This window comes from Oryza sativa, chromosome 9 (assembly GCF_034140825.1).
Source record: "Oryza sativa Japonica Group chromosome 9, ASM3414082v1".
Taxonomy (NCBI): Eukaryota; Viridiplantae; Streptophyta; class Magnoliopsida; order Poales; family Poaceae; genus Oryza; species Oryza sativa.
The window spans coordinates 13,708,332-13,731,858 of NC_089043.1; the positions used below are offsets into that span (position 1 = coordinate 13,708,332).

The 23,527-nt window shown below is 37.2% G+C and overlaps 1 protein-coding gene and 3 long non-coding RNA genes across 5 annotated transcripts; 1 reads left to right on the forward strand and 3 right to left on the reverse strand.

The window, feature by feature from the left end:
- Positions 1 to 4,278: 4,278 nt before the first annotated feature.
- Positions 4,279 to 8,563, reverse strand: LOC4346716 (nudix hydrolase 20, chloroplastic). 2 transcript variants are annotated; one of them, XR_010735191.1, is made up of 9 exons: positions 8,238 to 8,563; positions 8,097 to 8,161; positions 7,259 to 7,439; positions 6,956 to 7,036; positions 6,370 to 6,495; positions 5,403 to 5,478; positions 5,177 to 5,292; positions 4,937 to 5,057; positions 4,279 to 4,809 (listed from the first exon to the last, which is right to left on the reverse strand). XR_010735191.1 is itself a non-coding variant. In XM_015755176.3 (9 exons), exons 1-9 carry the CDS (start codon positions 8,496 to 8,498, stop codon positions 4,740 to 4,742), a joined length of 1,101 nt encoding a protein of 366 aa, XP_015610662.1. In that variant the 5' UTR covers positions 8,499 to 8,563; the 3' UTR covers positions 4,279 to 4,739. The 2 variants fall into 2 exon arrangements, 1 of the variants encoding a protein (XP_015610662.1); XM_015755176.3 differs by having other exon boundaries at positions 5,399 to 5,478.
- A 1,400-nt stretch (positions 8,564 to 9,963) lies between these two features.
- LOC107277434 (uncharacterized) lies at positions 9,964 to 12,374 on the forward strand. The gene is made up of 4 exons (XR_001539765.3): positions 9,964 to 10,360; positions 11,129 to 11,225; positions 11,633 to 11,676; positions 12,128 to 12,374. It is a non-coding gene; the product is annotated as an uncharacterized lncRNA (long non-coding RNA).
- A 2,481-nt stretch (positions 12,375 to 14,855) lies between these two features.
- Positions 14,856 to 16,630, reverse strand: LOC112936393 (uncharacterized). The gene is made up of 4 exons (XR_003238499.2): positions 16,411 to 16,630; positions 16,101 to 16,312; positions 15,950 to 16,002; positions 14,856 to 15,262 (listed from the first exon to the last, which is right to left on the reverse strand). It is a non-coding gene; the product is annotated as an uncharacterized lncRNA (long non-coding RNA).
- Positions 16,631 to 21,857: 5,227 nt separating this feature from the next.
- LOC4346718 (uncharacterized) lies at positions 21,858 to 22,877 on the reverse strand. The gene is made up of 2 exons (XR_001540031.3): positions 22,458 to 22,877; positions 21,858 to 22,354 (listed from the first exon to the last, which is right to left on the reverse strand). It is a non-coding gene; the product is annotated as an uncharacterized lncRNA (long non-coding RNA).
- Between the last annotated feature and the right edge of the window lie 650 nt (positions 22,878 to 23,527).

A 23,527-nucleotide genomic window follows, 5' to 3' on the forward strand; every position in this document is an offset into this window, starting at 1 on the left:
CATCAGGTGGTCTGTCCACCGGTTTCCGTTCTCTCACCTTAATTAGCATCCTATCACATTAGCTTTGCAACATGTTGTTTACCTCCTCTCTTTGCAAGCTCTTCTTTTTCGAAACAAACGGTATCGGACAGTGTGATACTCCTATCTCATATTAATATAGTAGAAAAAAAATATAAGCCTATAATACTGTGAATCTGTAATTAGGAATGAAAAGAAAAACAAACACACCACCACATGCTGACAACACCACTGTGCGTGTGACCAGACACCGCTAGACCTACAAAGTAGCTGCCCAGCAAACTGTCCAAACAACTAAGAAACACGGTGGCCTCTCAGGCACCATCAGCGAGAAGGGTTGTAGAGGAGAGTGTGAGAGAGAAAAAGATACATTCATCCTCAACGGACCTGAGAAACGTTAACCCATCTCAACTGCTTTGCAAGCTTTCCACTTCTGCTTCTCCATGAACATCATCTAGTTGTTTCAACTAGCAGTACTAATCTACAAAGTTTAACAAGATACTCTACAAGCATGTTTGCTTACTTAATTTTGTTAAGCAGCAGGATTGTCATTCAGTTGTCACCCTTTTTTGACAAGTCAGCATATGAACAGATGAACTTAACCAAGAGCTGTCTAGTTCACATGGAATTATTAGAAAAATTGGAATCTTCTGGTAACTACTTCGTTCTTCATGTGAATGACATATGATTGAGAAAAATAATTTGCATGGGATTTTATTTTGCAAATGTCTTCGGCATAAAGGGACAATAGATAAACAATAGCGTCTCCTGCTATTCTGGAATCAGTTTCATCATTTTACTGTCATGCTCTGTTCTTTGGGCTGAACTTATCTTCAGAGTACCGCAACTAGCTCCTTTTCTGTTCAGAATGAATTATTTTCAGTGTCCTATGAAAAATAAAAAAATGACATACGGTAAATTTAATTTTAATTGGAGAGGCCTCTCCAATTAGTCTTAACCGGAGACACCCACGTGCTAGTACTTTAGGAGTTTTGGTTGCTATTAATCCATTGAGCATGTAGGGGAAATATTCCTATCATCTATACTTTAAATAAAATTTTCTCTTAAATTACTCATCCGATTTACAATCCGATTACACCATTGTGTTCGTAATAATTAAATCTTTACAACAAGATATCACATTATTATATTTTGATGAAAAATCAAAAATTACTTTTATGATATGTCTAAATTACTTTTAGATTTCACTAAGTTACTTCTTACACATATAAAAGTAAATTCAGTAAAGCCTAAAAGTAATTTACATATATTATTATAACAAAAAGAAAGTAACTTTAATTAATGCCTTTTTTCATTGAACAAATTATCATATATATATATATGTATGTACATATACATATATATATAGGAAGCCTATATACTACTCCCAGGAGTAGCTACTCCTATTGTAACCACCGGACACCTGTCCATCTCACATCAAGGTTTCGGGGTTCAACTCACTAACGGATGGTGAGAAAAGATCCACTAATCCACCGCTGCAGAAACTTGATTATTCTTCATTTTTTTGAAAATTCGGATTACTGCGCTGCGTGTTCTGCTTGGTGAGGCATTTGAATTTTCTCCATGCATGGCTTGTTGATCCGCATGCATGCAAGGCCGTGCGACCAGGAGAGTAGTTAGTGTGGAGGTTGCTACAGAGACTCTATTTAAGTAGACGGTGATGTAGGACACAAAAGGAGTGAGCAGAAGTTTCTTTTGGATTTGTGAGCAAGAAGATTTAGTTCTGCAGTTTTTTGATGGAGCAGAAACCCTCCGGTGGAAAGGGCAGAATGTCGTCGGCGAGTTAAAAGTTACTTTTAGATTTGATTAAAATACTTCCTATACATTCATAATGCTCTGGGGTGATTACTTTTATTATTATTTTAGTTAATTCCATAATTTGTGCTGGTTAATTTAATTTCTAGATAGAGTCATATTTTTATCTCTACTACGGATTTACTTCAAATGACATGCTAAAGTTACCTTTTTGTTCTAAGTTACTTCTATAATATATGTAAATTACTTTTAGGTTTTACTGAATTTACTTTTATATATCTAAGAAGTAACTAAGTAAAATCTAAAAGTAATTTAGACATATTATAAAAGTATTTTGTGATTTTTCATCAAAATATAATCATGTGAGATCTTGTTGTAAAGATTTAATTGTTACGAACACAACGGTGTAATCGGATCATAGATCGGATGAGTAGTTTAAGAAAAAAATGTATTTGAAGTATAGGTGGATGGTGCCTCTTATAGATGGAGTGGTAGCACTAGCTGTGTAGTTATGTCCAATTAAAATTTATGTACAAATATTTTTCTATGTATAAATAGTGGTGGGTCTAATGCACATGTATGTCGAGAACCCAATTGTTCGGTTTCAAATATTGAAATTGTTGTGCTACTATCACCACCCATTTTAAAATCATAGCTTTTCATTGTTTAACCTTTCTAATAGCTGAACCGGAATTTGATTGCCACCACAATCAAGTATATATTTTAAACAATTAGATTAGTGCAGAAATTTATGAATCATTATTTTGATCGATCTGATGTACTCATGTTGTGTGTTCTGCTAATTCATCCCTGACATCCATTGGCTAAGAAGGCACACAAGAGTATACTCTACACGATTAGATTAGTCCAGAATTTGCACAAGAGATACATCCGATTCCCGAATGATTCATCTCCTACCAATATTCGTGCACCTAGAAGATAACAACAAATTTAACATGCCAACTCAACCGTACGTTCATAAAACATCCTACTACCTCCGTCTCAGAATCAAGAATGTAGCTATTTCTAGGTTGTTTGGATGGATTAAGGTTTTGGGTGTTATGACCATAGTGCCCTTCTTTGACGGAATCATGAATATGCTGGCACAAGGACACGCAGCATTCCTTCCACAGCTCCTATTCCCCTAACACCTGCATATCCAGAATAAAAAATGGGACTAACTTTTAAAATTCAAACCAAAGAAGTCTGGTGCCTATCTCCTCGTCTCCTCCATAGACTGGGGATATGTGGTGTGTCAGTGCTGTGGGGTGCAGGGGTAAAACAGGTATAACAGCCTCTCATCTACCTAGAAATAGCTTCTTTTGGGACAAGTTTGAATCCTAAAAATAGCTACATTCTAGGACGGAGAGAGTAGATAGAATGCACAGCTGCAGTCAGAACATATGTGTAGTGAAGTGATATGATGGACTAATTAAGGGCAAAACGTGTAAGACTGGAGAGTGATGCGTTCCAAGAATTGACAAAGGTTACTGCTTGCAGCAGAACATACCATGTTGAATCTCGTCGCCTACCAAGCCTAGCTTCTCTGTCAGTAGATACTCCCTCAATCAAAAAAAAAGACAAACAGTGGGTTTTCGTGACAACATTTGACTGTCCGTCTTATATGAAAATTTTTTATAATTAGTATTTTCATTGTTGTTAGATGATAAAACATGATTAATGCTTTATGCGTGACTTATTTTTTTAATTTTTTTCATAATTTTTTTCAAATAAGACGGACGGTCAAACGTTGGACACGGAAACCAGGGTTTGTCTTTTTTTTGGGACGGAGGGAGTACATCTTTTCAGCACTCAAATCTGGGAAATTTTGGGTTTAGGCTGTGTTTAGATCCAAAGTTTGGATCCAAACTTCAGTCATTTTCCATCACATCAACCTGTCATACATACACAACTTTTCAGTCACATCATCTCCAATTTCAACCAAAATCCAAACTTTGCGCTGAACTAAACACAACCTTAGTTAACATGGGATATACGGACACATATTTAAAGTATTAAACGTAGTTTAATAACAAAATAAATAAATTATAGATTCTGCCAGGAAATTGCGAGACGAATTTATTAAGTCTAATTAATCCATCATTAGTAAATGTTTAATGTAGCACCACATTGTCAGATCATAGCGTAATTAGTCTTAAAAGATTCGTTTAGTGTTTGTTAGCTTTTTGTTATGGAAACTAAACCAGGCCTTAGTGTTAGTTTCGTACTAAGTTGTGGTCTCCTGTTTAAGGTGTGCTGGAAACCCCTGCGCTCTAGTGGCCTATTTTCCTTTTTTAAGAAAAATCTCAGTACATATCATATACACGGCTAAATGTGCTTGTTAAGTTGCTAATCTGATTTCATATGGACATATCGCTCGAATAGTCATATGATAATTACTTGCGTGATAGTATATCACACTAATAAGTATTCGTGATCAGTGATGTTCTCTATTTTTTTTGCCGGGAGACCAGGGCAATTCCCTTTTAGCTTGACATATATTTCCTCCATATATGAATTCATATTCCCTCACTATTTATGTTCATACTCAAATCCAGTACTATCCTCTGTTTTCCAGAAAAAAAAAAAAAGAGACAGGATAAGGGACGAACTATCCATCCATGGTTCCATGCCATGTGATCCACCTTCCGCAACGCCTGGTGTCCATCATCACAAATTCGCTGAAGCAAATCAAACACCCGAACTTGTTTGGCAAAAATCAAATATCAAGCAAACATTTGCACTTGCTAGTTGGATAATCCGAGCCACCGTTGATGCTTCAGATTGTATGCATATGGAGCCATGGAGGTTAAGGTTTTCAAGAATCTGAACCAATGCTCGACAAATGTGATTACAAACAGTGATCACTGGAGGAGATGAAAGCACTTGACAGAGTAAAGTCTTGAATTTAAAATCCTCATAATCAGTCTGAACTGAAGGCAGCACTACGAGCAATCACCTCTCCTCAAGCTTTGCAGCAGCTTTAGGTAGCCATGGTAATCTGGGTTTATATACCTAAAAGGGAGATTATCAAGACAGCATGTGAGAAACTTTTGTTAATGAAAGCAAACTACTCATAGAACAAGGAATTTCATTTTTTGGTTGCGATGAACAAAAGAAGAATATAATATGCACGTGATACCCATGACGGAAGAGGAAGTCAATAATCACAAGGTTGCAATTTGGCTTGAAAAAATGTGTCCTCCGGATAATATTTGCAGCATGTGGTACAGGGATTAATCTGAAGCTACCAACCTCTCCATCTGCAAGAGTTGGTAGAAGATTCATTAAATATTTTCATGCTAGAGTACCATTTATAGAGAACAGAGAAGTATAGCATGGTTGGGGTCAAGTTTTTGTTCTGCCAAATGGGAATGTTTACCTTCATTATTAGGAACAAAATCTGGAGGAAGTTTAAGGTCATAACAGAAGAGAACATCCCTTTTGTATCTAAACCCTTCAATATCCATGTAAGAGATCGCTCCAACAGAGGTAGCACTAGCAAACATGGTAATTATGAGTTAGACTATGGGTACTTGCACGGCAAACACGATGAAGATCACAGAGAAATTTATAATTTTTCAGGCAACAGCGGTCATATTACTTGCTTGAAATGGATCTTGGGATTCCTGCTTCCTCTTCACATTCCTTGATAACATTCTCTTCACAGGAGATTCCATATGGCTAAAAGTTTTCAAGGGGAATCAGTGTACCAATCAATGTAAGTTAATAGCTAGCTATTCACTTTCACAACAGAAAAAAAAAAAAAACAGGTCAGAGAGAAGAACTGAGCCACACATTTGAGACTAAAGCATCCCTACCTGTTTGATTGAATTGACTTTTTGACATACAAGACAGATTAAAACCCTTTAGAGAAATTTTATATGAACCCTAAAGTGGCCACCTGTTCATGCAGCCTACATCAGTATAAATAAGAAGTATGATATTACAATTTATTGTCCCCATAAACCAGCTGAAATTTCTCATCTAAGCTTTACCAAGAACATCAGATTACCAGGTATATAATTGTCGGGATGCCCCAAAACATTAGGAGCAAAAGAATCATATGGCCAAGAGTTTAAGGCCATTTGAGGCACATCATTTGCACGTAAAACAAAATCCAGCAAGAACATGGATGTTTATGTTGCCCAAAGTATGCTGAGACTTTCTGTTCCTGATATCTGATGTAGCTGGTTATGACCACAACGTTCAGAAGAGAATGAAATGTTATCATAGATTAAATTTTTTGGAGATTATATGCATTATAAATATTATAGTGGAAAATGAAGTTTGGTCGCTGACCAAGTGGAACAACTGGTTACCCAGTGACCACTAACCAGACACTTCAGCCAAGTCAATCCTAGGCTGAATCTGACAATAATCAACTAGAAGCTTAAAATGTTACGGTCTGATATGTGCACAGTTCCCCTTTAATTTTTTACGAAGGAATGAAGGCATCAAAAGGCCCTATGCAATTGTTTTAAAGTTTCATAATTTACTACAACAAGATGATAACTGAAAAATAATTACTGCTAATAAGATGGACCAAAAAAAGAGAGTGATGGAAATGCACACCAGGCCACCTGCAACAAGATGATCAAGCATTCCTGGAAAGGTCTGCTTCGTATCACTTCTCTTAGCAATCCAAAGAAATTTCTGGCCCTCCTTCTCAACATACCCATTCATATGAACTCCATAAGCCTGACAATATACATAACATCTCATCGATAAGGATTGAACACTTGGACCATATCAATTACCAAAAAAAGAAAGCCAGTAAATAGCCACATGGCAGATATGATTAGCAGTAAGCAGCTATTTTGGATGTAGAACACTTCCCTATAATTCACTAACATATGTATATAGGTGACACTATTGGCATAGAATATACTACCTCCGTTTTTTAATAGATGACGCCGTTGACTTTTTCTCACATGTTTGACCATTCGTCTTATTCAAAAATTTTATGCAAATGTATAAGATATAAACCACACTTAAAGTACTATGAGTGATAAAACAACCCATAACAAAATAAATTATAATTACGTAAATTTTTTGAATAAGACGAATGGTCAAACATATGAGAAAAAGTCAACGGCGTCATCTATTAAAAAACGGAGGGAGTATTTCCTTTTAAAAATAAGGAAGCATGACAGAGAACCTTTATACCAAAGTAGGGGGCAGCAGCACGTTCCAGAGAGAAGTACACAGGCATGCCATAAGATGATGTTATTGGATAGAGCTGTTAGATTGAGCATATTATTAGAACGAGATTATAGAGAGAAAATGTGAAATCTCCAATAAGGCCTAATAAAACAAGAAGAATATTTAAAAAAACTACTGTGGCAATTCTACTGAAAAATGTAGGATCCAACATTCAGCAAATCAATAAATGCATCAGAATTTAAAATCAAGCTTGTTCATTAAAGAATCAATGACTTGGATACTGAATTGTGGTGAGTACCTCATTTCGAATACCTGGAATCAGATCTCCTAGACTTCTTATGACACTTCCAACAGCATTTGTTCGTTCATCTGGAGTCCTTAGAGATGAATGGAGAGTCACATGTTCAACATTATTGCTTCCATTGCTGCCCGAGGCAATGGTAAAAACATCACGGAAGTCTCTTAGATGTTCAACAAAACTGAAATTGGAATGAATGAGATAAGCACCTTGTAAAACCAATCTCACCCTAAAATATACACTGAATCATGAATATTGTAATTGCAATAAGTAGTAAAATATCCTCATAGTCCACACTGCCAATGCAGACACTGAATCCCAAATAATAAAACTTTGTGCTCGTCATGTTATGAGCTTACCTCATACAGACAAGAATCTCGAAATTTCAATACAAAACATACATTTACACTTACTATGTGGACAAAAATAACTAGACGCAGAGAGATGCGAAATTTGTACAAGTATGCAACTTAAATCTTGAAAAAAGATGCAGCCAGTTCAAATAAACGAGCCATAATCAGATAGTGTGACTGACCGCATTATTTAAACAATAATGCAGATCAACCATAATATTTTAGGCTGCAATGAGACTAGTTACGATTACGCATGTTCCACCGCATCTGTCATATTTATACCCTCGTTTTCAGAGAGATTTATATCCTGTTTGGCTGGGTTGGTCATAGGCTGAAAAGCAGAGTTCTACCCGATCAAGGATTATACTGACACCGGGACATGCAGTTGACTGAATGGCTGTTCCTCACGATTCGCAAAATTTGGAGGACAGAATTCGAATTATGAACAAATTAGCCCCAAATTGGAACATAATAACTGCACTCACCCTTGGTGGATATACCCCACAACCTGATCCTCCACCATGAACGCCACGAACTCCCCCTTCTTGTCCTGCGAAACCCCAACGAAATTCACACCCGAGGCGTTCAAGCGCGCGCGGTTGACACGGTAGGGGCAAGAAACTCACCATTCCTCGGTTGCAGGTGTCGACCTTCCGGGAGTACCCGGAGAGGTCGGACTCGTCGCCCCGCCGGTCGTCGGCGGCGACCCGGAGGGCGTCCTCCCAGCCGAAGCTCGCCGCGGCAGCCGGTGGCGCAGCGGCGGAGAAGGAGGCGGTGGACGAGAACGGGAGGCGGCGGCGGCGTGCTAGGAGTCGGAGGCGGGAGGGGAAGCTCCGGCGAGCGGCGGCGGCGGCGGCGGACAGGGAGGAGGCGGCCGTAGCGGCCATATCGCCGGCAGTTGGGGAAAAAAATGTCAATATTTTTTTTTGAACGGGAAAAAAATGTCAATAACAAAAGAGAGAGAGAGAGGGATACTCCCTCCAAATACTTGAATAACTGCCACTGTTTTGCAGAAATGTTTCAAAAATGAAATTTGAAGTTTGAATTGTGTTTATAAGCCAACTCTTTTTTATTGTTTGGTTGAATATTAATATATAGAATAATTAAGATCTACTTCATCCGTTTCATATTATAAGTCACTTTAATAGTTAAACTTTTCGGAAGTTTGATCAAGTTTGTTTATAATAAAATTAGTTTTATTTAATCTAACATTAAATATATTTTGATATTTTCTTTGTTTTATGTTTAAAATATTGTTATGTTTCCCTATGAACATTGTCAAAGCTAAACAAATTTGATTTATAATATGAAACAGTGGTAGTAAATATCAATGAGTTTGAAAGAAAATTCTAAATATCAATTATATTATCAATTGCTATCAATTTTTTTTGTATGGAGAGATATATAATGTCTATTTCTACCATTTTATGTCTACCATTTTATGTTGGGTTTAAACTTGGTAATAGAAAAACATAGAAACAATTGAAGGATTGAATCTTAGGGCATGTTTGATACAGCTCCAACTCCTAAATTTAACTCCAGGAGTTGGGTCTGGAGTGGAGTTGTGGAGCTGCCTAAACCCAGCTCCACAACTCTAGTTCATTTTGTGAGAGAGCTCCACCCAGCTCCACTCCCAGTTTTGGTGGAGCTGAAACTATTTGGCTGAGCTCCAGCTCCAGGAGGGGTGGAGCTGGAGCTGAAGCTGTGCCAAACATGCCCTTAATGAAACAATTCCTAGGAAAGCCTTTAAAACAAAGGACAAATCCTATATCTTTTTCTAAAATTCCTATGGAATTGACGGTCCTAGAGACTTTAGGGAAAAGTTAGCATGAGCATAAATCTCTTAAAATAAAAATCTTATTTGATTCCTATGTTTTATTATAGTTTGCTAAAATGACCATTCCTATAATTTTTTTTTGTGTTTTGCAATTTTATGTTTTGCACTTATTTTCCTATTGAAATCATAGTTTTTTATTTTCTGTTTCTCCCTCCCTCTCTCTCTCTTGCAATCCTGTGTTTCAAAGGAGCTTGAAAATCATAGACTCATGATTACAGACAATTAACTCAAATTTTTGAATGTTTCTTTGATTCACTATTGGAATATATCCCGCGTCCGTAATTCGGTATAGTGAAACCCGATACTATCTTCCAAGATTGGGGAAGGCATACAAAGTAATTACAAATCTACCCTATAATTCACCAACCCACTCTTACACCTACATTACTCGTTCATCAAATCCAACGGTCCAGAATCATCCAATCCAACGGATCACATTATACCACGCACCCCCTCAACCTCCGTATGGACCCCATCCCCCACTTCTCTGTCAATCACGCCGCCCCCTCGCCCTCAAGGATTCTCTGCGCACCGCGCCTCCATCTGCGGATCTGCCTCTGCGCACCCATCCGCCCCTGACCGCGCATCGGCCCCGCGCCCCGGCGCCCCCTCCACTGCTCCGCCGACCACCGTCAGGTCGCGACGCCGCCGATGACTCTCTCGTGCCGCCAAGGATCACGCCGCCACCGTGACTCCTCGCCATCGATGCGCGACGTGACGCGTTTCCATCTCTTCGTTCGTCGTCGACGTCTTCGCCGGCCTCCTCAAGAATCCCGCACCGCCGCTGTCGACCGAGATGAGGAAAGCCAAGCCATTATCGAAATAGTTGCGCGCGTAGGCACACCAGCAGAAAAAGGCACCGGCCACTCCAAGCTCGTCCGGCACTACGACTCGGAGGCCTCCTGGAACAATGTATCACTATTCACTAGCACCCCTCCTTCCTCACTGCTTTGCTGTTCTTGTTGCTATTTGCTAATGGTCTGCCTCTAGATTCCTGCCTGATGCTTGCTTGTTTGGGCTTTGCAAAGGATTAATGGCTGGACATCGTGCATTGGATCCGGCAGGGGTGCAATTACATCCCAAATAAGATGCTACTTGTTAGCACAATAATTAAATTCTTCATGATGTTACTTTAAGATCGATGTAGCCACCTGTAGCAAATGTTGAGTGCATGATCAAAAAATTGAAGTTTACTGTTGTTTACTTGTGAATTGGGATTTGCTTGCATCAGTCTACAAAATCTTCCCTATTGCTTAGTTCAAAACTAGGCGGTGTGGATTTTGGTTAATTTTGACATATGCAGGATCTTAGCTCGATGATACGTGCGCATCTGCTGTTTAAGATGCACTTGGCTCTGTTCAGGGATGATTAACTGTGCATTCTTTAGTTACTGATTAGTAAGCTTTACAGTATAATAACTTAGCGGCTGAAATCGTAAATGTTAGTACTGCATTTCCTTTACTTGGATGTAAGGATTCATGCAATCATGTGGTCTCACTTGTGTTGAGGTTTTAGCAAATATAATTCAGATTGGCCTGGTTGGCAGAGCTGAGCATATGCGTGAGTTTTGAATCTTTTAGTAGTTGAATACTGCTTTGATATGTCTGTAGCACCCCAAATATGTTATGCAGAATTATTGGTACTTATTTGTGTTTATTGCACCGTCATTCATTTCTGTAGCTATTGCCTCATGATGAAGCAATATTTGGATATGTCATCGAAGCCAGGGAGACCAAGAGCAGTAGTCATCTGCTCCACAAGGTAGCTGACTGATCAGGTCAGGTTATCCTTACTACCAAAAAAACATGAGTTTATGATCGGATTTTTTTAAATGATACTGCTGAATGTGATTTCGTGCAATGGGATGAGGCGTATATATGCCTGTCTAATTGTATTGCTTTGAATAGAATTGGTTTTTAGATAAACCTAATATGTTTATTTTTAGACAACAACATGGATTCATGCTGGATTTTAGTATGAAAACCTTTGGTCCATGCTGGAGTTTAGACTAAAAAACTCTCCTCTCTCAATATTCAAATAATGTGTTACAAAAGATCCCATGGTGGTGGTAGAGACTAACCACCACTTAATACTGTTTTTTATTTTTGTTTATTTAGATACAACATGGACAAAGTTCATAAAATTACATTAGTAATCATCATCAAATTCATGCTTTTCATTCAGGCTGAAGAGATGGGTAGGTTTTTCGGAAACACAATTATATCCAGGTATTATTCAGTTTCTTGTTGCTTCTTATATCATGTAAAGAGCTTATTTATCTACCTCGGATGTTCATTCCAAGAGACAGCATAAATTACTCCGGAGATCCCAAAACTTGAGCTGTGGTGTCTTAAGTTAGCAACTAACATATCTGTAATATTTATGTTTCTCAAAGATGTGCCCTTATCAGTAAATTGTGAAGGAGGGTTGGAGAGGCCTTCAAGTGAATTTTTTGTTGTTGTTTTCTTGACATAGAAATGCAATAAAGAAGATTGGATTATTTTAGGCAATGATTGGCAAGGATAAGTAATTTTACTGATATTAGATTTCAGCTGCAGAGTCCCTTCAATTTAGAATAAATTTGACATGTAATTAAGCCTTAGTCTTGGTTTTCTTGTTTAAATTTATTCCTGGTACTCAAGATTTTTTTTTCTTACTAATATCTTGTTCTAATTGTAGGTGAAGGAGCTGGTTTGCTTCACCTTCATAGCACCTATAGACAGGATTCTAATTGTAGGTGATAAATGGTGTTTATTGCCTTCTTGCATAGTTCAAAATGTGCTTGATCGTATTGTGTCCAGGATGGTTCAAAAGCATCATAGCTAGGCGCACTGAATTTGTGACTATGCCCAGACTACTGGGAATGTTCTTACCAACGGGGAAAATTGGTATATTCAAGCCTAGCATGCTCATTTTGGATGTGGTACTTTCATAGAAGTGCACTTAGTGCTGGAGACTTCGATAGAATGTCACACTTTCACCTCAGAAATACCGAAATTTTGTTGGTATTGTTTCATACTCCCTCCGTTTTTTAATAGGAGAAAGATAATTTAAACCATAGATTAATCATTTAAGCACTAACTAAGTGAGGATAAACTATATAAATATATAGGATATCATAAAACATAATAAAGATATACATTGAAACATTATGTGAATTATGTTGGATGATAATTTAACATGTTTGTATTTGAAAAGCTCTTAAATTATAAAAACTATAAAGATATAGCATGTTTGCATGATGTTTAAATGTGGTGATTGTTAGTGGATGATGATGTGGCATCTTTGCATGTTAAACTTAAGGAGTTAGTGGGGGATAACTTTATAGTAAGATAGGATATGAATGTGGGTAATGCTAGAAAGTCTTATAACCTGAAACGGAGGTAGTACTTGTGTGATTCTGATGAATATAGAGCAACACTGGCTTCGACCAATAGGAGTAGGGCTAGTACATGTCAAATAAGGGGCCCGACCCTGTATACAAATAAGGGGCTTTTACTTCAATATCGCATATACCCTGGTACCGACGATCTCCATACCATGTAAATACCGTAATCGTGACTTCAAACATCGAGAGTGGTAGCGACTAAACTAACCTCGGAGCAAAACAATCGTATCCTATAATCCTATAATACTATACAAGTGATCCCCACTAACTCAATTTCCTTATCTGTGGTTCATCCACATCATCCAAATCAACGACAGCCGTTGGATCAAAACCTAGTGGTCTGGATCATGGTCAGCCAAGTCTAAATCTCAATGGAGTGAACTGCAATACTCATATACGTGAGCCCAACAGGCAGCAGCCCAGCCATTCCCTAATAGAGGACCATCCATCGATCTCAATTTTCCTCCCACACCTAGCCTGTCGGTCTCCCACTCTTCCCCGCGGAACACGTACGCCGCCCGTCATCGCCTGCGCTCCTCTCGTGCAGCGTCACTGCCCGGCATGGCGCCTCAACTCCACCCTCTACCCCGTACCATTTCCAGCGGAAAATGACACTCCGCGTCCCGTCCCCGTCTCTCCCCCTCCCCCGAGCAAGGGAATCAACCAAGAGCACCGCCTCGGTCCATTTCATATCCTTGGTTGCCATGAAGACATTAACTTTATGTGCATGTAACATAAAGGCAAAATCATCGTAGTGCTTCACTACAATGGAATGTGAGTCGACAGTACACCTGTCAATAAAATCCTCTCATGCTTCTATTTGCTTTGTATCTTCCATAGCCACGCGCCGTGCATCATCGATCCCCTTTCGATTGACTTTGCAAGCTAACTAGGTGCTATTTTCTTCTTCACATCCTCTTAGCTTGACTTCACTAATCTTGGTTTTCTTCATAATGCAGTCCTATACTTGTGAAATTTTTGTTCCCTCCATCCTCCTTTTCTTATTTGTGTATCTCCTTCATCTCTCCTCCCTTTTAATTTAAATCATAATTGCTTCTTGCCTTTTTCTAATCTTGGTTTTCTTCGGATCGTAGGACTATACTTGTGAAATTTTGTTAGCATTCTCCCTCTATTTTCCGTGTACATTTTGATTTGGCTACCTGTGTGGGGGAGGTCAAGGTAAATTCTAATGGCTAATTTATTGCAAGTGTAAGAATCATCCCTATGAAAGGCTGTGCTATTCTAGAGCATTCGATAAAGCAATTCATTACTCTAGGGTGGTTTCATCCATATGTATTGATGAAATTGCAAAGCTGCCCATCATTATTTTACTACATATATTGAGATAGCTAGAGATTTTGTAAAATAATTCCTTATATGCCTTTGATACTTATATTTTCTGGATCGAACCTTTCATCGCCATGATCTATTTGGTACATGTTTTTTTTCCATAATAAAAGAGTAAACGTTTAATTGTTTCAGTAACTAGTAATGTGACCGTGGTAACGCTACGGTGATATTTAATAATAGCGATATATGTGTGTGCATGATAATCAAATTTTAGCAGATTGGCGTGGAAGGTTCGCCAACATCTGAAGCTGTTTTATTAGACGTCCATAAATGATAAAAATAGTATTAAATGTCCATATAAAAAGATATAATGACAACAGGGTTCCTTTTAATCAAGAATTTTTATGCTTAATAGACTTTTAATAATATCTGAAATGCTCACATTTGCTGAAAAGAGGAGATAACCAACGAAAAATGAATTAAAAATATATATGAAGAGTTTTAACAAAAACATGGCCAACGGATTGTAAATATGTTTTAACTAAAATATCTGCACAACGCAGATTAACTAAAATATCCATGCCAAGTATTTTAACTAAAATATGTTTTTTTTAGAAATGTACATGCATCTATACCTGCACAACGCAGATTAAAATCATATCCTCTTAAGATGGGTAGTGGCCTCAGTGGCAGAGTAAGATGCAGGGTAAGGTTATCCTTCAAAAGGACTCTATATAAAGAAGAATCGCAAATTTCATATATGTATATTCATATTGTCCGGTTAATTCTTAGCTTGCAACTGTGATTTTTCCATTACCATTGCATGGAGCAGAAAAGGTTAGCCAATGCCTAAAAGCTTGTTGTACTATTTCATTGTAATGTTGTTGCTGGTGACTAATAATTCAGAGAACCAGAGTTCACATCTTCTCCCATTCTTGTATTGGAGTATTGCATAATCTAATATAGACCATACTACCATAGTACAGATGCTCCCATCTTCTTCCATCCTTGTGCCAAACTCCTCAATTTTTAACACACGTCGACTTATCTCTAGAATTCTTTCCGAAGACCCATCATTTTTGTCATTGGGGACCCACAAGATCGTTGATCGGCATACCTTTCTGCTATCTCTCTACCTGCATATTTGCAACACCCAACTAATTAATTACCACTCATCAGACCAGCTGGTAATGAAAATATAGTGTTAGTTTTATTAACCAATTATTGTTCTGCAAATGAAAATGTTAGTTTATTAACTAATTATTGTTCTGCAAATGAAAGCAGATAACACACTGCTTAAAATGCTGAAAATTTGGCATATTGTATATAAGATTAATTAGAAGCAGATCAGATTTAATAGACGGTTTTGAAAGCTGTAGCAAAAAGGAATTAGTTTGACAAACCCTTCTCTTTTTAAATGACAATTCCTGCAATAAGAGTTCTCCAATCATAAATAGGCTGGAAGAGAAATAGACCAAAGTGAAGAAATAGAGTGCTCCTCAGACCCCAAAACTCCTCTAAACTCCCATATATACATTGACAACATTAAGCTTCCTTTCACATTTACTGAAAACAGTAGATCAATTTGGACAGAACCATTTTTTCCACTAATAAATCACACGATCGTTAGCGTCCTCGTAGAACCCCTGCAGCATGCATATGAGTTAGACGGACACTTACGGAAAATGCTGACCTCGTAGACCTTTCAATATGATATCATTTCTCTCAAAAAATGCTGAATTGCCAACATTGCTTACAGACATGAAGATGAACCAAGGTATAAACACATAAAAAGGACTAAATTTATACCACTATATGCTGACCTGGTGAATGAAGTTCAGTATAATGCGCACAATGTTTCTCCCAGAAAGCTCGCCTGTCAGTACATTTCCAGCGAGTCGGATGGTGTTTCTAAAGGGCTGAAAAATCTAGATATCAATGCCAATTTCAAGCCATGTGGGAGCAAGCACTAACCTATGCCACATTGTGCCAGCAGATCCAACTGCATTGCGCCACCCCCCCCCCCCCCCCCCCCCCCCCCAACAAGCATTCATCTCCTAGCAGTGGACTCCTTGCCGACGTTTTATCGAGCACCTTGGACGCATGCATCACACGCTAGTGGAAACAAAGAATACCAGAACGCAGAAACAAGTGGGAAGGTAAAAGTGGAGGAGCCTGGATCAGACCTGCAATGCAGAGGACGAGAAGAAGGTTACCGTCCATTCAGGTTCAGTCAACAATGAAGATGAGTGCGGAGGGGAAGCAAGAGGAGAACAGTAGCAACCTTGAGCAACGGTTGCGACTGTTGTGTCGTCAGTCATGCATGTCCGTCCTCGATGTATCCAGGGAGGAATGGACTTTGGTGCCGCGACGGACGATGCCCAAGGCCGAGACCTTTGCGCCAACGATGCCGACGAGGAGGAGTCGGTCTTCGTGGCAACACGCAACATGAATATTGGAGGGCTGCCAGCCATGTGGATGGCGGGCGGAGGGGTTGGTGTCCCAATCTGGCGATTTAGCCAACTACCTTATTTATTTTTTTTCAAAAAAAAATTATTTTTTTACTCTTCTAAATCTGTGTTTATCAATATTTTTTTTTTGATTGTTTTGGAAGTTTGTTTCGATCCCTGACGTATGGACGTGCGTTAAGAGGGGACATGTTTCTGGACATTTGTCTATATGCATATGTGACTATGGAGGTAAGTTGGACCGACGGGAACGCCGGATCCTTTGAGGGGGTGTCTTAGACATCCTAGTGCAATTAGGATGTGGTATATATTTTTTTTATTTAAAAGATTTGACATGTGTTTTTCCATAAGCATTGTGTGCACATGAGTAGTAGTACTATCTTACTATTTAAGCAAGAGCGTAGCCAACCTGTAATGTATTGTCCCTCCAACCATATTATTTTTGGGTTGACTATTTTATGCGAAGCGAGAATAAAAGTGTAAGTGAGGTGATATTTATAAGTAAGCGTACTAGTTAGATGGAGGCTGCGCTGCCTTGTTCTGAAGGACGGGTTGTTACAAATTGTAAACTAAAATTACTTGCATCATGTCGTCGTCTTAAATTTATGAGAAAAATATGTCGCAATAATGGAGCTTGTTCATATGAAAATATCATTTTAATACTACATGTTTTTATTTTTAAAAATATTTAGCATCTTAATTTAAACTTTAATTTTTTTTCTTGTATACTAAATATGTCTTTGTAGATTTTACGGTATATTAATATAAGAAATTTTCTATTAAAAATATGATAATATGTCATCTTTATCTAATTAAACAAATACTCATGTACTTTATTCTATTTACTTCTACTACCTCCATCCATAAATCAAAGGATTTAAATTTTATATCATAAAATATAAGGAATTATTAATACTACTCGTACCATCCAGCCATTCTTCATTTAATTTTTATCCAACATTACACTAACCATCTTCTAACTCTTTACATACTCCTTATTTAATGAGCCTTGGATGGGTATCTTAGTATTTTTTTCATTCCTCCTTAATTTCTACTCCCTCTGTCCTAGAATAAAAGAAGTTTTAGAGTTGGACACAGTTATTAAGAAAGTAGGTATAATTAAATAGGGAGATGTTATGTTGGGTTGAGAAGTGGAGGTAGGTGAGAAAAGTGAAAGGTGGATGATTGTGATTAGTTGGGAAGGGAATGTTGGTGGTAATATTGTTATATTGGGACAAATCGTAAGTGCTAAAAGTTGTTATATTTTAGGACGAAGGGGGTATAAAATTTTAGGATCCATTATAAGAGGGAGATATATAGTAATAAAAAGAGCCTCATTCATAGACAGATTTATTTGTACCTTTGTAGATTGATTTAGCTTTACATATTTGTATAGGTAAATAGACCTGGTATATAAGTTGAGAAATATAATTAAGTTGGTAGAAAGTCGTTAGATGTCTAATGGTATGAAGTAATTAGTCTACCAGTTTTATTAAAAAATAAGGTGGATATTTTTTCGGGGTAATTTTTAGGATCTTCTTTTATTCAGTGGTTAACTTAATTGTTGTAAGGAAAACAAAGAGGCGAGAGCCAGTGGGTTCATTTCGTCCGTGAGGAGGGAACTGGATACATGTGTTGTACATACGCACTCTGATGGCCTGATCGATCGGTAGGTTTTTTTAATATATAGATCTAACATTTTAAAATAAGTTAGATCAGTTTGGGTAAGACAACTTCAGCTCAATAATGCATACTTTTGCCATAGTTACTACAATGTAGCCAGTTGAGATCCATGCTTGGCACCCTTTAGGGTATGAGTGAGAGAAAATGGAGGTGATGAAAATAGTTTTTATATGTCTTGAGTTGATTTATATATAGAGTATACATAATTTGTTTATGGTGTTAATCGATACTACTAAATTTTAGTGGTATATATATAATTTTCTCTTTTAAAAATTAGCAGGGTTGATCATTGGACTCTACTTCGAAAAATCTAATAGCTTCGGTGGTGTGGACCACGTAAAAAAAATTTGCTCAAACTGTGATCCTTTGCTAACATACAAGTTAATATAGGTTTTAATTTTTTTCTTATATTATACATCTAATTTACCAATTCGTGTTTGTGGGGATTAATATTTGATAAATTTATTAAAATTATTTGTGCTAAATGTTAATACTATTTTGCTGGGGACGACATAAAAAACAGATACAATGTTGTAACACATATGGATGTTTGTTTTTTTCTTTTTTTTCTTTTCGGACAAATATTTGTTTATCATAGGAATAGGGCGTGCGTATTTGTATTCATAATGTGCGTCCGCACGCATTTATATGAGCTCATGTGATTGCCTTTTAAATTGTTAGTAAAAAAAGTATTTTTAAAAATTTGACAGGAAGAGGGTGGAGCAACGGGTGGCATGAGATAGCGCCGTGGCAAGGAGTGATCACTACATATATGCTCAATTTAGAAAAAAAACCTTAGATCTAGAAAGAAAGAGAAAACAACCATATGGGATAAATCATATACACACTCTTCTTCTTTTTCCTTTTTATATATCTTGCGTAGATATGTACATTGGAGTTGTGTATGTACGTAAGGAGTGATTAGATGATTTTTAGACAGAGGGATTATTATCGTAGATCTAATTTAATGGTTGAAAAATAATGGATCACCGATTTTGTCTGTAATTAGATGGTTTTTAGACAGAGGGATTATTATCGTAGATCTAATTTAATGGTTAAAAAATAATGGATCACCGATTTTGTGTATAAATCGGTGAATATTATTTTTATTTTATTTTACAGTTTTTCTTAGATTCTTTCTAATTAGAGCATCACATGACATCTTAGAAGCGTTTGTAGGAGTATAGAAATGCTATTACTCATAGTCACAATCTATCTGTAGTCAACTATTGTTGCGGTGGATTAGTTGCATCCTCTACTTACCTATAATTTGTTGATCGTTGCACACTTAGAATTGCCTTTTATCTTTGGTGTTTGATGACATACATGCTCATTAGATATCAGCTAACCGGCCGTTAGGTGCATTGTGCACGAATACCTCGTAAGTAATATGACTTGGTGATTAGTAAATAGTGACTTATATATAAAACTTACATATATGGGGAATTGGGGATCATTGAGGATATACAATTGATAATTTAGGCTAGGATCGATTGACGAAGTATATTGCATACTATATATTAATTTTTTAATACCTAAGTAATAAATTTAAGACAATGTTGTAAAGTGCTTATAAGATTAGCTACTCCCTATTTAATTTATTTGGTTTTTATCTCATGAGAGTGAAAAAGAAAAAGAAAAAATAAAAAGAAAGGAAGGAAGGGGAACGACGTACACTAACGAAGTATATGTACGTACATGAACGTACACGTACGCGAGTGATCGACGTGGATGTGTGGCTTTCTGAATTCTAAAGATGAATTAAATATATTTGGTATTTTTAGATCTAACGGTTAAAAATATGGGTCCACCAGATTAAATGAAAATCAATGGCTAGATATTTTAAATGTCACTTAGCAGCCTTGGAGCGTTTGTAGAGATGCCACGTGGCGGCTTGAGAGCGCTTGTAGGAAGTTTAATGGACTTTTAGTATATAATAGATAGATAACTTCGTGATGGTGTTCTAATGCCTGTCACAAACTCACAATATGTCTTCTTGGTGACTGTGTTTACATCGCCATCACGAAATCTGTGGGGCAGTCCGAAAAAAATGATTTTCTAGTAGTGAAAGCAGCAAGTGGGAGAAATGAATTACAAGTCTGCTCTTCTTTCTCTTTCTTCCTCCCAAGTCAAGCCTATTGAATGTTCTTTGATGTTAATTACCTGTTTTTGGCCACTTACAAGTTTAATTAGGTTCAATGTATCTCTCTATCAGTTGCAAGTTGAGAGAAACAATCATATCTTCATATATACGAAGATATAGTTGGGACCCACTAAGGAACATTTACTCCTATGAAGCAATATAAGTAAGAGGCCACATTATCAACAATTTTAAGCTATTATATTGCAATAGTACAATATTGTGAGCTTTTGGATTAAGAAGCTACTCATCCATCTAATTCAATCATTGATTACTTATCCATTCACCTTCCTTTTCTCCAGCTCATAGTCACACATGACACTTCATCCATCTAATTCAATCATTGATTACTCATCCACATGCTGACTTATCTTTTGTATTAATACAACTCATATTATTGCTTAAGATGTGATCTTTGTTTTATTATGAGCAATTGGATAGCATACAATTATTAGGGATCATAAACCTGAACCCAGAACGAGGTTGAGATGAAGCGGAGAGGCGCAAATTATCTAATTGTGACGATACCAAAATTGCTCATGAAAATAACATTCATATATCAAAACAATAAATAATCACATTTTAGAAAATAAAGCATGCATTATATTGTAACAGCAGAGAATAAGTCACATTATCATATATTTTGTATATACATAAAGTTACATCTAACCATTTAAAATTTTAATTTTATTTGATGATGAAACTAACAAATCCCGCTTATTAAAAAGAGCCCTACCACTGGGCTATCTTTAGTTAATGAATCTTGTAGCCCGCATGCGCTTTTAAATAAGACAGAGGTTGTGGGGTACACAGTACCCGAATACACCAAGCTAGGCCCTTGTTAATGGGCCTAGAGGTAGGATAGGCTCAAGGCCTATCCGAATAACTTGTAATCTAAGAAAGGGATTAAAGATAAGACTATAAATCTTATCCGATGTAAATAGATGGTACGTATCCGGATCATGACAAATCTAGATAACTATCCATTGCCGGTTCCCCGTTTCTATATTACGGTGGCCGGAAACCCTAATTCGGGTGATCGCTAGTTTCAACGCCATACCGCAAAACTCTTACATAGATCTAATCCACATAATTGGACTAGGGTATTACCTCTTGCCGAGGGCCTGAACCAGTATATAATCTGTGTGTCACCATCTCTCATTCATCTTGTGCACCCCATTGACGCATTTCTTTTATTATTTTCAGGTGGTGATGCAAAATGCAAAATACAACATTCTTTGTAGATAGAAAATCAGGCAATTATATTGAAGCAACCTCATATATGCTTAGATGATAGAAAAGCTGTATAGGGTTAGTATATGCAAAGGTGAAAGCACCCATGAATTCATTGTGGTTCTTGAGCTCGCCATAGTACCAGCCTGCAATCTGATATTGTGCAATTCAGCCAAATTAATTAGAAAATAAGATTCATAGATGGGGTAGAAAGTAATAATAAAAATCAATATTGCCATCCACCCTGATAATGATGCTATTGGTAGTTTTCTGAACATTGGACAAACAGAGAGTAGCATGAATAATATGATCAGTTGTGCTTGAATCTTCTCGCAAGGAGGCTAGATATATATCCTTTCTATTAACTACTGGGAGGGGTAATTCTCATCCTCATCCCATTACACATTCTTCCTAACAAATCCAAAGATTACTTTTATAAACACTCAGTAACGGAGTAGCATCTGAAAGCCCCAAAGCAAGTCACTGTATCTGTCGAGAATGCATGATTACAATCTGAGATATAAGGATTCTATATTTGGGACCAATTGATTGCACGTTATAATCTTAGTAGCTAGTATATATCTTAATTAGGTCGAGTCGTCGTTTTTCTCGCAAAATAGATCAAATTTGTTGATCCAAAAGGAGTAGATGACGCCAGGGATGTAGCCGCATATAGTAAGCAGCAAGCAAATCCAGAACTCCTTCTGCCAATTAAGCCAAGCACCGAAAGCTATAGCAACTAATGAAAACAAGTTTGTTCCTCTTGAGAACATCAGAAACTAAGTAAAACCTGCAAATTTGACTCACCTCGCAGTGGTGCCTTATGAAAACAGGAAGCGGAGGAAGAATGATGGTAACGATTATGTAGAATATGTATGCGCATCCCATGAAGCAACAAAGCACGCATGATGTACATAACCATGCAAAGATGTTCTGGTCGTCCATCATGAAGTGCCCCATCCTGTCTCAGATCAGCAACTCCTCGCTCACACTCGATACGATAACACCAGCTGACAAGCTAGAGCAAGAAATGGGCCCTGTATCTGTTGGCAATTTGGGTGTAAACAGTATCCCTATGTGCTTTGGGGATATAGCGCGATATGTGAGTACTAAGGACTTGTTATAATGACTAGCGGAGAGCCAGTTTGACCCGCTCGATCGTCTGGCTGGCTCTCGGCGATGAAGCCTCTCTTAAGGGAAGACACATTGACTTTCGATATATTTTTGTTCTCCTCTACCGAGCACCTACTAAGAATTAATATAATCCCTCCATTCTAAATTATAAGTCATTCTAACTTTCTTAGAGAGTATAAACATCTTAAGTTTGACCAAATTTATAAAGAGAATTATAAAGATTTATGACGTCAAATAGATATACTAGAAAAATATAATTAACGAAGAATTTAATGATAGTTATTTGGTATCATAAATATTATTATTTTATTATATAAATTTGATCAAATTTGAGATTGGTTTGACTCTCCAAAAAATTGAAATGACTTGTAATTTGGAACGAATGGAGTATACAGTAGTAGTATATTGGTGAAGTGTTTCTTGTCTATAGCTCTCTACAACTCACTCAATGATCATGCATAGCTGTTCTGCTCAACCTCCTTCGGAACGTTCCGCTCCAGGACGAAAAACAGGATGTTCATTAGAATGCATGGAACCTTTGCAATTTGCATTTGAATAATATATACTCACAGTAGTACAACCTGGATTTTTTAATTTATCACCTCTTTGCACTACTATGCTCGTTATACCCTGATATAAGTACTCCCTCCGTTTAAAAAATAAACCAATCTTGATGGAGATGTGACATATCTCAGATATCCTTTTATTCATTCTAATTGTATTGGAATGTATCACATCCTCAT